The sequence below is a fragment of the Cucurbita pepo genome, chromosome 4, assembly GCF_057944985.1.
Source record: "Cucurbita pepo subsp. pepo isolate OVF chromosome 4, ASM5794498v1, whole genome shotgun sequence".
Classification (NCBI taxonomy): domain Eukaryota; kingdom Viridiplantae; phylum Streptophyta; class Magnoliopsida; order Cucurbitales; family Cucurbitaceae; genus Cucurbita; species Cucurbita pepo.
Genome location: NC_141801.1, coordinates 3312889 through 3329229, shown reverse-complemented (window position 1 = coordinate 3329229; position 16341 = coordinate 3312889). Strand labels below are relative to the sequence as shown.

Below are 16341 nucleotides of genomic sequence, written 5' to 3'. Positions count from 1 at the left end.
AATATATATTATAAGATGTTTGTTCGGGTCAAGTAGAAAATTTTGTCTCATGAATCCAAAAGTTTGGATTTTCATGTTGAATGTCACTCCTAATTGTTAATATATATTATAAGATGTTTGTTCGGGTCGAGTACAAAGTTTTGTCTCGTGAATCCAAAAGTTCGGATTTTCAGGTTGAATGTACACCCCTAATTCTTAATATATATTATAAGATGTTTGTTCGGGTAAGTAGAAAGTTTTGTCTCATGAATCCAAAAGTTTGGATTTTCGGGTTGAATATACACCCCTAATTTTTAATATATATTATAAGATGTTTGCTCGAGTCAAGTAGAAAGTTTTGTCTCATGAATTCAAAAGTTCGGATTTTCAAGTTGAATGTACACCCTAATTCTCTTAATATATATTATAAGATGTTTGTTCGGGTCAAATAGAAAATTTTGTCTCATGAATCCAAAATTTCAGATTTTGAGGTTGAACGTACACCCCTCATTCTTAATATATATTATAAGATGTTTGCTCGGGTCAAGTAGAAAATTTTGTCTCATGAATCCAAAAGTATTAATTTTCAGATTGGATGTACACCCATAATTTTTAATATTTTCTTAATATATGTTATAAGAATTTTGCTCGGTTCAGATCAACCCAAAATTTGTCTCATAAACTTGAATCCAAACTGAATCTACTCGGGTTCAAAAAAAATTAACTCAACCCAACCCGAAATGCTAATCCGACTCAACTCCTATAATTCAGGTTAGGTCAAGTCAATTCGAGTCGTAGAATTTGAATAAACGAGCGTGGAGAGGAACGGTCCAGAGGTTTCATATCACATAGATACAATCCATAGGGGAAATATAGTTCTGACAGATTACAAGCAAAAGATGAAGAAGCATAAGCATTTGGAAGACAATTCACAACTAAACTGAAGAACGTTAGAACTGCATAATCAAACGCTCCGTCCTAGATCGAAACGTGCCAAAGGCTTACATCTCGTCGATCTTCTAAAACAAACCTCTGACTCGAAACGATATCATGTCACTTTATTCAGAGGGCTCATGAGCATTGACGTTGTTTTCTGCTTGATCAATCATCTCGACTACCTCGGCTACACCAGCTGCAATTTCCTCATTGATGCTTTGACTGGGCATATCGAACATCCTCCTCCGAAAGGAAATCGACCTTTTAGCAGGTTGGGGATCGACCACGTCAAGCATGGCCTCTAGCTCGATTATCATCGACCTCGTTGCAGTTCGCACCATCAAATCAACTCCCTAAAAAAATGCAATGTAGCAATCCTTATTGTATATTTATCAAAGAATCAACTGAATAAGTTAATAACACTTCTTTGAAATGTGCGGTAATCACATTGATATAAGCTTTCATATTTAACAGAAAGGTTCGTGTTTGTGCTTGAAGCTTCATATGACAGACTCAAGCTTGAAATTAAAACAGACGTTAGGCATGTAATAGCTCAAGTCCACCGCTAATAAATATTGTTCTCTTTCGGCTTTCTCTTTCGGACTTTCTCTCAAGATTTTAAAATACGTATACTAGGGAGAGGTTTGTTTCCACACCCTTGTAATAAATATTTCGTTATCCTCTCCAACCTATGTAAGATCTTACAATCCATCCCCCAACCCCCCTTGGGAGCCAAGCATCCTCGCTGTCACACCGTCCAGTGCATGACTCTGATACCATTTGTAACAGTCCAAACCAACTGCTAGCAGATATTGTCCTCTTTGGACTTTCCGTTTCCGACTTCCCCTCAAGGTTTTAAAACGTGTACATATTTCCATATCCTTGTAAGGAATGCTTCGTTCCCCACCTCGATTATGTACAGATTTCCATAACCGAGGTAGAAACCTCTCCCTAGCAAATGCGTTTTAAAAACCTTGAGGGGAAGCCTGAAACTAAAAATCCAAAGATGACAATATCTACTAGGGGTGGGCTTGGGCTGTTACAAATGGCATCAGAGCCAGACACGGGACAATTTGTCAGTGAGGATGCTGAGCCACGAAGGGGGTGGACATCGGGTGGTCGGCCAGCGAGAACGCCGGACTCCAAAGGGAGTGGATTGTGAGATCCCACATCGATTGGAGAGAGGAACTAAACCTTCTTTACAAGGGTGTAGAAAACTCTCCCTACCAAACACGTTTTAAAATCTTGAGTAGAACTCCGAAAGGAAAAGCCCAAATAGGACTGGACTTGGGCTGTTACATCAGACAACCCAATATAATTGTCAATCCTGATCCATGCGAGTTGAAGTAAACCATCTTACAAGTTAAAAGTAAATATAGTTTTGCATAATGAAAATCATCGTTTCAAAAGAAATTAAGATTATCACAGGCACAATGTAATTGATGAACAAACATATATTTCACATTTTAATTCACTAATAGAAACAAGAGAGAAAGAGAGAGATCTTAACCTCAATAGCATCAACAGTGAGGAGCAAGACAATTAACTTTTCAGTGAACCTCTGGCGCTCCTCTGCATCCCAAGCTAGCCGCTTACAGTAAGCATAGTTATTGAAGGATGCCCTGAGCTCCTTCAACTTTGTCTTGGCAACTGACAGATCTCTAAGAGCACGGAGAACCTTTGACCTGTGAATTAGGTATTCTCTAAAGCTTATCTGAATGATAATAGCTGCATCTTGAGGACACAGCTCCTTCTTCTTACCCTTCTTACTTTCAATAACTCTACTTCTCTTGGCAAATGCCTTATAACCATAAAAAACAAAATCTGTAAGTTCCCTATATATTTCCTTTAACAGTAAAGCATGAAATTAAGATGCTACAAGAGAGTCGAGACATCGCTAAATGATGTACTTACGTTTCGTTTTCGCTCGTTCTTAATAACAAAAGCAAACAAGAAACACAACCTCCTTCTTCTAAACACACTCAACCCTCCCTTATGCTCTTAGAACACACCATCTAACTTCCTCCCCTGCTCCTTCCCCACAAAAGCTTCTATTCTTGGTATGTTCAACATAGCCATTTTGCTGCAACGTTTCCAATATTTGATATAGAACAGAGTTGAAACTGTAAACTTGGAAACTTAAACATGGAGTTGAGTTCTATTATGATTGATGGACTTTGAAGTATGTAGAAACTTGCATATCAAAGCATTATTTCTTGAATTATTAACCTAATCAATCATAAGTGGGGTCTCGAAGTGGTTTGCAAACTCTATCTTCTACCAAATCTCCAAGTCTAAAGTCACTGCTAGCAGATATTGTCTGCTTTGACTTGTTACGTATAGGTTTTTAAAACACGTCTACTAAAGAGAGATTTCTACCCCTTATAAGGAATGTTTCGTTCTCCTCTCCAACTAATGTGGGATCTCACAATCCACCTCCACACCCTTATAAGGAATGCTTCGTTCTCCTCTCCAACTGATGTGGGATCTCACAATCCACCTCCACACCCTTGTAAGGAATGTTTTGTTCTCCTCTTCAACTGATGTGGGATCTCACAATCCACCTCCACACCCTTATAAAGAATGCTTCGTTCTCCTCTCCAACTGATGTGGGATCTCACAATCCACCTCCACACCCTTATAAGAAATGTTTCGTTATCCTCTTCAATTGATGTGGGATCTCACAATCCACCTCTACACCCTTATAAGGAATGCTTCGTTCTCCTCTCCAACTGATGTGGAGTCTCACAATCCACCCCCCTTGGGTGTCAACATCCTCGTTGGCACACCGCCTGGTCTGGCTCTAGTACCATTTATAATAGCTCAAGCCCACCACTAGCAGATATTGTCCACTTTTACTCGTTAGGTATGGTCATTGGCCTCATAGTTTTTAAAGCACGTCAACTAGAGAGAGATTTCTACGCCCTTATAAGGAATGTTTCGTTTTTTCTCTCCAACCGACGTGGGATCTCACATGTTACAATCTTAAAGTATCCGGGCCTAAAGGAAGGATTTTCCTTTCTATATGGCTTTTCAGTGCAACCTACGCCCTACAGTAGTAGATCTAAATCTCTTCAAATTGAATGAATACGTACTTTCCAAATATGCATTTACAGGAGATGAATCCCTTTTCTAGTTTAAAACTTCCATTGAAAAGACAAGCCAAACTCAAGCAAATAGTCAACCCACCTCATTTTGCTTCATTTCCCCCTCCCCATCCTAAATCATACTGTATTCTACACTGTATCATGTTCATATAATCATACCAATTTACAGAGAAGACATGAATGATCAAGATAAAATCCTACAAATTCCACCAGATTTTGGAACTACAATGACAAACTGATCAAGTTAATGTCAATACCTGTCTTAAAACGACAGCTCCATGATCATCGGAGTCTTCAATCTCAACCACACGCGTCTCATCCCCAACCTTCTTCCCCTTCTTCTTCTTCTCCTCCTTTTCTGTACACTCACTTCCATTTCCAGTCGAGACCTCCACAGTGTACTTCCGGACCGGATCCCTCTCGTTCTTCCCTTTAATCTCAGCACTCCACTTGTAGTTCTGCAAAACCCCGCCATTCTTGCCCTCGTTCTTCTTCTTCCCATCTTTGATCTCAGCTACCAGTTTATACTTCCGATCGACGCTGTTCTTCTCCACTCCTTTGATTTCCTTCGTCCATGTGTACTTCTGGTCGCCATACCTGCTAAACCTCGCACTAGCCAGCCGATCAATCCGCGACTCGAGCTGAGTAACTCTGTCACTCAGCTTCCTCAACAAAACCTCATCTCTCGATCTCTCAACTCTCCGAATCCGTCTGTACGAAGAAAACGACGGCGCCTCGTCGATCTGAACCAGATCGGTGAAGGAATCGAAAACGTCAAACGCGGCAGGTCCAACACGAGAATGGCTCAACAAGTCGAAGGCGAAATCGAAATCTTCCACATCGGGGAATGAGAGAGGTTTGGGGACGACAATGGAGGTCTCGGCCTCGGTGAGTAGAAGAGAAGGGTAATGGCTGTAGTAGGGCTCAATGAGATGGAATCTGCTGAATTTGCTCATGGTTTCAATGGATCAGAAGAATCAGTGAGAACTGAGGAAGCTTAATGGAGGAGAAAGTGAAGTCGAAGAAAATGGGTCTGAAAGGTTCGAGTTGGTTTCGGTGGAGAGTCTGCAACGGTGGGCTTCCACTGAGGAGCAGAAGGAAGAAGACGACGGTTTGAAAGGATCGAGGGAGGGAAATTCGTAATATCAGGTTAATTCAAGTACTTTTTCGTAAATTTTGAAAAGTATATTTTTCCAAACCATTAATATTATAAAAATCCAAATTTATTATTTATTTTGTTAATTAAAATGTTCGTTTAACTCATGGGACTAGACAAACTAGTTCGAGCAAGGAAGCGGGAGATTGCAGGGTTGAAGACGCGTGAGGCACGTGAGACCGAGGGCTTTGGCACGTGCGAAAGCTTGTGTGGACACGTGCTGTCACGTGGCAATTCCAGTTTGTCCCGTTCAACTTCTTTTGGTCTATTCTATCAATATTGGCTTATACTGACATTGAAAATGACTGACGTTAGCACGTGGGAAAGCTTGTGTGGATGCATGTTGCCACGTGGCAATTTCAGCTCATCTCGGGAAAGCTTGTGTGGATGCATGTTGCCATGTGGCGATTCCAGCTCTTCCCATTCAACTTCTTTTGATCTGTTATATCAATATTGGCTCATACTAACAATGAAAATTACTCGCTTTAACACGTGGGCAAGCTTGTGCGGATGCATGTTGCCACGTGGCAATTTCAGCTCATCTTGTTCAACTTCTTTTGATCTGTTCTATCAATATTGGTCTATACTGACATTGAAAATTACTGGCTTTAGCACGTGAGAAAGCTTGTGTGGACACGTGTTGCCACATGGCAATTCCAGTTCGTCCCGTTCAACTTGTTTTAATTTGTTATATCAATATTGACCCATACTAACATTGAAAATTATTGGCTTTAGCACGTAGGAAAGCTTGTGTGGATGCATGTTGCCACGTGGCGATTTCAGCTCATCCTGTTCAACTTCATTTGATTTGTTCTATCAATATTGCCTATACTAACATTGAAAATTACTTGTTTTAGCACGTGAGAAAGCTTGTGTGGCCGTGTGTTGCCACATGTCAATTCCAGTTCGTCCCGTTCAACTTCTTTTGATCTGTTATATCAATAATGACCCATACTAACATTGAAAGCTTCAGAGTAAAAGATTTTATAATATTTTTATTAATTAACCTTTTAATAAACTTCCATTGATTGAGAGTAAAAGATTTGGAAAGGAAATAATTACCTTCCAAGGTGAATTTGGTGAGCCTAAGGATGGCAGTAATAATCATGAAGAGAATTGATTGAGAGTAAAAGATTTGGAAAGGAAATAATTACCATGCAAGGTGAATTTGGTGAGCCTAAGGATGGCAGTAATAATTACCTTCCAATAATATATACGAAAATTTAAATAAAATATTTCGAAGGAAGTCATGAGTTACCCATTTAATTTAAAAAAAATAATGAAAAATGAAATAAACCCCTCCTAAATGAAATTTGATACATACTACTGTTCTGTCTTGACTTCCATGGTCATTCCAGTATTCACGGTCATCCGTGCAGGAGAATTTTATTTTTTACCTAAAAAATACAAGGATAGCATATAACTTGAGTATTTTAAGAAATACTCAATAAGTCGCCCTACTGTTGGAGTTAGTAATACAATCACACACATATAATAATGGGACCTATCGTTTAAAACCGTAACATGGTCTTTGACTCTTTCCAGTTTCGGGCAGGGTTGGATGTGTGATACTTTCCCACATACTGCCCATGCACACGCACAGGAACCCACTAGGCGAGTTTGTATACATACCCCTAGGTTTGGCTTGGTTGGGGACAACGCGTTAACACAAGACACGGTGGATAGAAAAGGAAAGACCGACATGATATCATGTTGAACATAAATATCGATAGTACGTGTCCGTACTAACCAAACATAACGGGGAAGTATCCTAATACACTTAACATACATACATGCATGCATACATACATAAGGTCCCATGGTTTACATTCATAGCATAACATTAAGATAATTCACTTCCTCCTTTCATCTGTGACATATTACGTATGTGCATCATGTATACATGACAATCTTACCATAATCTATTACATAGCTTTACATGGCAAGACATAAAATGACATACATAACACTTCATTTCATTCACAACATGGTGTAAAGGATATCACATGCAAACATAGCATAACATCATATGTCATTACGTAGAACACATAAGCATAGCATAAAATAATATGGTGCATTTAGGGGCCACGAGGCATACACCGTCATACATCATTCAATTATCGAACTTCAACAATAAGGTCACTTACTTGGTTGTCCTTGGTTGAAGTTCCTAATTACTCTATAGTTGTTTCGAAACTATGTTTCAACGTTTAATTTCACCTATGTTAATCTATATCACATAGGTATTTCTCCCCTATTTCATCCTCCCGTTCCCACGTGGCTTCCTCTCCACAACGCTTTGACAAAAGCGATGTCCTTGGTGCGTAACTCAAGTCTTCTGCCACTTCTAGGGGCTCATAGTCTGTCACATGTGTGAGATTGGTCTGATACTTATGAAGTATGGACACATGAACATGTATGCACCACAGAGAGGGACAGTGGAAGGACTAATTTGTACGCAATGGGTTCAATCCGATCTAAGATGTCAAAGGGTTCGATAAAGCGTGGACTCAACTTGCCTTTCCATCCAAACCTTAGAACACCTTTCATAGGGGCAAAAGATTAGGGCAAGAATGCGCACTACTCATACCATGTCACCCACCTCAAATTCTAGGCCCCTTCGTATTACATCCGCAAGGTGTGCATTCTTGCTCTAATCTTTTGCACCGCCTCATTGGTAACTTGGATTAATTCAGGACCCAACAATTCTCGTTCCCCTACTTCGTCCCAACATAATGGAGTCTTGCACCATTTCCCATACAAAGCCTCATGTAGTGTCATGCCAATAGTTGCTTGAAAGCTGCTGTTGTAAGCTAATTCCATTATATGTAATTTCGAGCCTAAATATTTTTGGGCTGTCCCGATGACTTTGTTGCTGTTGAAACTTGCAAAAGGATAAATTGATGTTTAATTATTGGGAGGAAAACCAGACACTGATTTCCAGCCTTCCTGATGAGATATCTTATCCGTTGATTCTAGCTAGAGTTCCCACAATACATTGAGTCTTAATAGTTTATGCTCAAAGTGGACAATATCATACCATTGTGGAGGTTCGTGATTTCTAACATAGTATCAGAGCCATGCCCTTAACTTAGTCATGTCAATAGAATACTCAAGTGTCGAGTGACTCAAGTGTCGAATAAAGGGTGTACTTTGTTCAAGGGTTATAAAGAAAGGAGTCGAGCCTCAATCAAGGGGAGATTGTTCGAGGGCTACATAGACCTCAGGAGAGACTCTATGATTTACTTTGTTCGAGGGGAAGATTGTTGGGAGGGAGTCCCGCATTGACTAATTATAACCAAAATGATTCTTACTAGATAGCCACCCATTTCTCTACTTTTATAGTTTCGTGGACGGACGAAAGAAGAGAAGTTACATATTATACTATACTGGTTGTAGGGTGGCTGGACTTTAAAATTTTAAATATCAAGTGATGGGACTCCATTTTGTGGTTGTGCTTCGGCCATGAGATGTGTCTGGCGGTACGATCCCGGTGCAAATGCATGGAATGAAGCACACCCTATGTCAATTGGAGGGGTCACGAGCGGCAATGGTGGCTTGTCTTCCCTACAGTTTGCTGAAGAATACGATCCACATACTCTCGTGGTATGTGGTACGACATGTCGAGTGTCACAATAGCACTCTTGCGACAATGGGACCGTGATTGTGCAACATTTGTTCTAACCAAGCGACCAAGTCAGCTGTGTGAAATTCAGACTTTGCGGACAATATCGACATATGCTCGAGTCTGGGGTCACGTTTGAGAGAAATATTTTAGAAAACGTGAGCGAGGAAATACGTTGAAAATAATTTAAAGAAAGTAATGTTATAAGCTAAAAGTGAGTAGGCAACAACAACGACCTTGATAGCATATAACCCAGGTAAGAAGAATGTACAACTAGTCACGTCTCCCTGTAGTACATTTTGGGGCATTTTAGCCCTTGCGGGTGTAGATATGATTTTGATGAACGATCATACACCCCATATTGACACAACATGAAATAGTAAAAACTTATCTAACATGAAAGCATGTAAAAAAGGTTTGGAACGAGCATGCGGTCACAGACAACACGTCATGTACAAGCATAACTGGGACATTCAACATGCGACCACAAACAACACATCTTGGACAAGCATGACCGTGACATCGAACATGCCCTTAGCTAAAACCCAGCTATTGCCTACTATAATTTTTCTCGATGAATGTGTGATTTCGTAACAATTGTTAATGGATGAAATAGACTTGATTCATTCCGAATTAAAGAATTTAAAATGAAAGGGTTTGTCTTGATCGTTAAAGGTTGGTAGTGATCCGTTCATCGAAATAATGAGTCATCATTGATATCGCCATATTTGAGATTAAATTAATCAACAAGCTCGAGGTCGATTAGAAAAGACTAACAAAGATGCTCGAGAATAAGTTGTCGAGCCATCGGGACATTTTTAAATAGAATATGAATAAGTATATAAATTAATATAATTGTTAGTTAAATTTTTGTATTGACAGCTGTCAGATTGCAATTGATTTTTCTCTAATTTTTTATTTAATGCACCAAAACTACTTTATTTAAATGTGTATTACTTTTGTATTTTTAATTAATGATTTTACAATAAAGCAAAAAATAAATTAATTTTCTTATGGGAATCTGTTGACTAATAATTCTTTATAAACTAATTAAAATATTATTTTTAACTACTTTAAAAAATAATTCATATTCTATTCTACTGTCCAATAATAATAATAATAATAATAATAATAATAATAATAATAATAATAATAATAATAATAATAATAATAATGATGATGATAAACTAATAATAAAAAAAAATTAAAAAAAAAAATAATAATAATAATCCCGGGAGGATCACTAGTTAGTTTAAATTATTTTATATAAAATTAGATTATTATATGCGAAATTAGGTTAATTAATTTTAATTATTTTATATAAAATTAGGTGAGTCAATTTTAATATAATTTTAATTTATGATTGTGGGACGATGTGACATGATCGCGTTACCTACTTCTTGTTTATTATGAGTGAAGACTAGCTCACGGTATGAGTCATTCTAAGATATTTTGTCTATTTACATGCATTCTAAGAGAATTTTTTGGAGGTTACCGAAAATGGAAGGCAGTCGTCACGAGCAATGTGATTAAAAGACGATGCTTCTTTGATTGTGTAGTGTTGTAGCGGAAACGAAAGTAAGATTGATTGTACTCACACACCCACGAACAGAAATAAGCAAAGAGACACAAAAATTTAATTGATCCGAAGAAAATAAATTCTCTTATGTACACGAGTAGCAACCGATCACTATAATCCGAAGTGTTTACAAGTGTATCTCTTATAATTTCATACTACAGAGTCTCACAAAATTCCTCCCGATTGCCTCTATACAAATGGACACTAACACGAGAAATGAACTAGATTCATGAATCGAAACGGGGTTGTACCAAAAGTATTTATGAATTCAAAAGATTACTGACTTAGATATTCGTGACAATTTTCAACACTTACGATATAAATTATTATGATTTTAGACATTTTCTCGTGTCGCTATGATATAAATTAGTACTATTTTAGACCTTTTTCTCATGTCACACCCAAGTGACAATAATTAGGAGGCAGTACAGCTGCAGCCCAAAAATTAAAAAAAAAAAACAACAAAACAAAGTTGGTGACAACGTTGAATCACAGTACGGCTGCAGTAGGTAGCAGAAGACGAAGGAAGAAGACAACAGGTCGAGGACAATGGGTAACCTAATGGCTCCGGCGGCAATGGCATACAATAATCGAGATCGATTTAGACTCATCGCCGTCACCACAATGTCATCATCCATACATAAATTCCCGACCTTTACTTAAAAAATGAGAGTACCACGTGGTTTGCGTATTTTAAGAAATATTCAGTAAATAACCGTATTGTTAGGTCGGAAAATGAAAACGTGGTTTGAGTAGGTTAAGCTGCTCAGTGTATACTAACTCAGTGTCGGAGACCTACATAGGTTGATTTGAATGTCAAGGGACAAATTCAAACTAGCTCCAAAGATAAATTAGCGACTCTGACTTAAGTTACTCGAGTAAGTAACTCTACTGTTGATTTGGTTGGACGAATTGTATGATGTATAATGATGCGTGCCTCGTGGCCCCTGCACGTGTCATGATGATAACTGTTATGCTATACAAAGTTACAAGTTATGTTATAATGTTATTATGTAATCTATGACGCGTAAACCTCAATACACCCTGCCATGTAAATTAAGTACGAAAGATATGATAAGATAGACTCGTTATGTTACGAATGAATGGACGTTTAACTTGCCTCTAGGAATCTCATGCATTTTTGTGTGTCATATGCATCGGGATACTTTTCCATTATGACTAGTATTAAGCATACCTTACGATATTTATATTATATGGGTCCTTTTCCTTTGTGGTGTCTAGCAATGTGAGCATGTATACGAGCCCGTCTGATGGGTCCATGCATGCGTGGACAGTGTGTAGGAAGTACTACACATTCAACCCTGCACGGACTTGAAAGGAAAGCCCAAGTCATGTCATGATATTTTTACGAACGTGTTTGCATTTCCCGACTCTAATGAATATTCAAGCTATGATATTTTACTTGACACGACTAACTTCAAGTTGTGGACCGAACACGGACTAACACAACCACAATATTTCAATTATTGGGATAAAAAGATTTTTGTAATTATTTAGAACATAAATTTCTTTAAATAGAATTTTTTGTCATTTTCTAAAAAATGTCCACATGTTTTTTGGCTTGTTTTCTTTATTGTTCCAAGAGACGAGCCATATGGTCTACAATGATTTGTCAATGATCTGTCTTGGTCGTATTTATCAAATTTACAATTTTACCCTAACACCCTTCCATAGCAAACCAACAAAATCAGCTCTCAACATGTAATTTCACACTTCAATTATAGCAAAAATAATAAACTATTCAATAATAATGCCGCTATAATATAGTGGTTGGTTTACAACCTATGAATCTAAACCCACCGAGCTATTACGCCTTGCCGTCAGCCTTAGCTTTACAGCTTTAAAATATGTTTATTAGGGAGAAGTTTTCACGCACTCATGAGAAATGTTTTGTTCCACCTTCCAACTGGTGTGAGATCTCACAATCCACCTTTTTAGGGGTCCAGCGTCTTCACTCGCATACCGCTCGATATTTGGTTTTGATACCATTTGTAACAGTCCAAGCTCACCGCTAGTAGATATTGTCCGTTTTAGTCCGTTACATATCACCGTCTACTAAGGAAAGGTTTTTACACCCTCATAAGTAATATTTTGTTCCCTTCTTCAAATCGTGTGAGATCTCACAATCCACTCCTTGTGGGCTAGCGTTCTCGCGAGTACACTGCCTGATGTTTGGCTCTGATACCATTTGTAACAACCCAGACCTAATTACCACTAATATATATTGTCCACTTTGGCTCGTTGTTGATATAGTAATGTTTTGTTCCCTTCTCCAATTGGTGTGAGATCTCACAATCTACCCTTTTAGGGGTTGAGCTTCTTCGTTGGCACATCGCTCGGTGTCTGGTTCTGATACCATTTATAACCGTTCAAGCTCATCACTAGTAGATATTGTCTGTTTTAGCTTGTTACGTATCACCGTTACCTCACGGTTTTATAATGCGTCTACTAGGAAAAGGTTTCCATGCCCTCATAATAAACATTTCGTTCCTCTCTCCAATCAGTGTGGATTCTCACAATCCACACCCCTAAATGCCAATATCCTCGCTGACATATTGTCGTTTTCAACTCTGATACCATTTGTAACGGTTCAAGCCCACTACTAGTAGATATTGTCTACTTTGGCCCATTACGTATCGCCGTCAACCTCAGAATTTTAAAACGCGTCTACTAGGAGAGATTTCCACACCCTTATAAAAAAAATGTTTCGTTCTCCCCTCCAATTGATGTGAGGTTTGACACAAAATGATCAGTTCATTGTAGTTGACTCTTCAAATCATTTCTAAAAAATTTCTCGATTCCACGTGAACCCATTTCCTCGTTCTATAAAAGAACGCACCCCTAAGAGATAGAGAGAGCAAACCCAAAAGAAAGATAGCAATGGGTTCGCTTTACAAGGCAGAGAAACCTCATGCCATTTTCATCCCATATCCAGCACAAGGCCACATAAGTCCGATGCTAAAGCTAGCAAAGCTCCTCCACAACAAAGGCTTCCACATAACCTTCGTCAACACAGAATACAACCACAAGCGGCACCTCAAAGCCAGAGGCCCCAACTCCCTCGATGGCTTGCCTGACTTTCAGTTCAGAACCATCCCGGACGGGCTGCCGACGTCGGAGGTGAAGGACGCCACACAAGATGTGCCATCGCTTTGCTACTCCACCTCCCGCAATTGCTTGGCTCCACTTTGCAGCCTGATTTCAGAGATCAATTCAAGCCATATGCCGCCTGTGTCTTGTGTTGTTGGTGATGGTGTCATGACTTTCACCGTCTTGGCTGCACGTCAGTTTGGGATCCCCATCGCCATTTTTTGGACGGCGAGTGCTTGTGGGTGCCTTGGATATATGCAGTATAGAAAGCTCGTTGAACAGGGCATTGTGCCTCTTAAAGGTATCAACATCCTCTTTTGGTTAAAATTTTATTCATTAACATCTACCATTTTTTTGAATCGAAGATCTGTTAGCTCAATATTATCTGTCAGTAGATATTGTCTTTTTTTTTTTTTTTTCTCGTATGATATTGTCTACTTTGAGTATAAACTCTCGTAACTTTGCTTTGGACTTTTCCAATGGAGAGAGTATTATTTGATTATAAACCCATGATCATTCCCTAAATTAGTCGATTTGGGATTTTCATCATCCAACACCTCCTCTCGAACAAAGTATGCCTCCCCTTAATCAAGGTTTGAATCCTTTTGGAGTCTTAGTTATTTTTTACTATGCCTTCGAAGAGACTTGACTTGTTTTCTTTTGGAATCCTTTGTTCGACATTTGAGAATTTACCAATCTATTGGTACGACGAAGTTTAGGGTATGACTCTGATACCATTTTTTTTTATGAACACGACTCTCCACAATAGTATAATATTGTCCATTTTGAGCATAAACTCTAGTTTAAAAGGTAAAATATCATAACAAATCTAATAATATTTGAGTTTAAAATAATTTCTATAAACTTAAATTTTAATATTAATAATATTTCACACTTAATTTTTGTTATCTCTTTATTTCTTTACCTATATATATATATATACACAAGCGGAGATGGGTCGGAGTTCGAGATGGAAAAAGGAATATAATTAATATCCCACGTCTCATTTTGTTGATAAGGATTCTCTCTCGGGATTCTCTTTCATTCTCAGCCATAATTTTTATAGGCTAAATAAATATCTCTATCTACCGCTCTTAAAAAAAATTGATATCCTTATTTATTCTTTGATTCTTTTTTTTTTTTTTTTTGGAATATTCTTTTTACAGATAAAAACTTTATGATAAACGGAGATCTAGAAACAACGATCGAATGGATTCCACCGATGGAAAGAATTCGTCTAAGAGATATCCCAAGTTTCATTAGAACAACCGATGAAAATGACATAATGCTCAACTTTTTCATTGAACAATGTGATGCTCTCCCTAAAGCTGATGCAATAATTATAAACACATTTGATTCACTTGAGCATCACGTGTTGGAATCACTTTCTTCCAAGCTTCCTCCCATTTACCCAATTGGTCCAATCAATTCCTTGGTTTCCGAGCTGATTGAGGACGAGAAAGTCAAGGATATCCGTTCGAATCTATGGAACGAGCAATCTGAGTGTGTCGAGTGGCTGAATTCCAAGGAACCCAACTCCGTGTTGTACGTGAACTTTGGAAGTATCACGGTGATGAACGAAGAGCAACTGATTGAGTTTGCATGGGGACTTGCAAATAGCAAGAAGCCGTTCTTGTGGATTACAAGACCTGATCTTGTGGAAGGGAAATCAGCGATGTTGCCTCTAGAGTTCTTGGAAGAGACAAGAGAAAGAGGTATGTTGGCTCATTGGTGTAACCAAGAGGAGGTTTTGAAGCATGGTTCGATTGGAGCGTTTTTGACACATAGTGGATGGAACTCGACGATGGAAAGTATTGTGAGCGGTGTACCGATGATTTCGTGGCCGTTTTTTGCTGAGCAACAGACGAATTGTCGCTATTGTAATACCGAGTGGGGAAACGGGATGGAGATTGATAACAATGTGAAGAGAGATGAAGTCGAGAAGCTTGTGAGAGAATTGATGGAAGGGGAAAAGGGTGAAACCATGAAGAAAAATGCTAAGGAGTGGAAGAGGAAGGCCGAGGAGGCTTGCAAGATTGGTGGTTCGTCGTGCACACATTTGGATCGAGTTATTAACGAAGTTCTTCTATCGAATAAGATGATCAATGTAATCAAACCCGACTTTTAAGATTGTTATGAAGATTAAGAAGATTTGATATTTGTATCAAATGTTAGTAATGTGTCGTGACTTGTAAATATTTGATATTTGAATTTTATGCGACTTTGGTTATCAATGTAACATTTATTGTGAGAAGATAACCCAACCCAACTCGAAATTTTTCGAGTTAGGTAGTAAACTCTATTTAGGTCATCAATCGAGTTAACCTGAAAAATCGAATGTCCAAAATTTCTATCCAACTCAATCCGTGTACACCCATAAGTAGAAGATTTGTGAAAATCGATATTAACAAGAAAATGAACATCCAGAAGCTCGAGCACAAGACGTTCTGGTCAAATACCGTATTGACTCACTAGTTAGTCGACCCAAAACCTGAAATTGATGAGTTATAGTAAATTTAATTATAATGTACTCAATATGAATCATGGACACGAGTATCTCGTTGATATAGTATGTTATTAACATATTCATAAAATTAAACTTTCGAGAACAATTAAAAATGATATTTTAATCCTCGAGAAGAACAAACGACTTGACAAACATAAAAGTGCTCTTAAGATCCATAAGTTCTATGTTATAATATCTTGCATGGTTTAAAAAAGATTAATGGAAAGGAAATACATAGAGATTATGAACAAAATTGATTATTTAAGAAGAAAGTCGTAATGGTCAGTCCTGAATTGTTGGTCTATATTTATAGGTTATAGATTAGGTTAGAACGACACAAAA

General features: G+C 38.1%; 2 protein-coding genes across 2 annotated transcripts; one reads left to right on the top strand and one right to left on the bottom strand.

The window, feature by feature from the left end:
- Positions 1-795: 795 nt before the first annotated feature.
- Positions 796-5111, bottom strand: LOC111794007 (BAG family molecular chaperone regulator 7). Its single transcript, XM_023676108.2, has 3 exons — positions 4280-5111; positions 2426-2716; positions 796-1268 (listed from the first exon to the last, which is right to left on the bottom strand). Exons 1-3 carry the CDS (start codon positions 4976-4978, stop codon positions 1038-1040), a joined length of 1221 nt encoding a protein of 406 aa, XP_023531876.2. The 5' UTR covers positions 4979-5111; the 3' UTR covers positions 796-1037.
- Positions 5112-13268: 8157 nt separating this feature from the next.
- Positions 13269-15808, top strand: LOC111792572 (7-deoxyloganetin glucosyltransferase). The gene is made up of 2 exons (XM_023674080.2): positions 13269-13794; positions 14660-15808. The coding sequence occupies exons 1-2, from the start codon at positions 13284-13286 to the stop codon at positions 15619-15621; spliced, it is 1473 nt and encodes a 490-aa protein (XP_023529848.1). The 5' UTR covers positions 13269-13283; the 3' UTR covers positions 15622-15808.
- Positions 15809-16341: the final 533 nt, after the last annotated feature.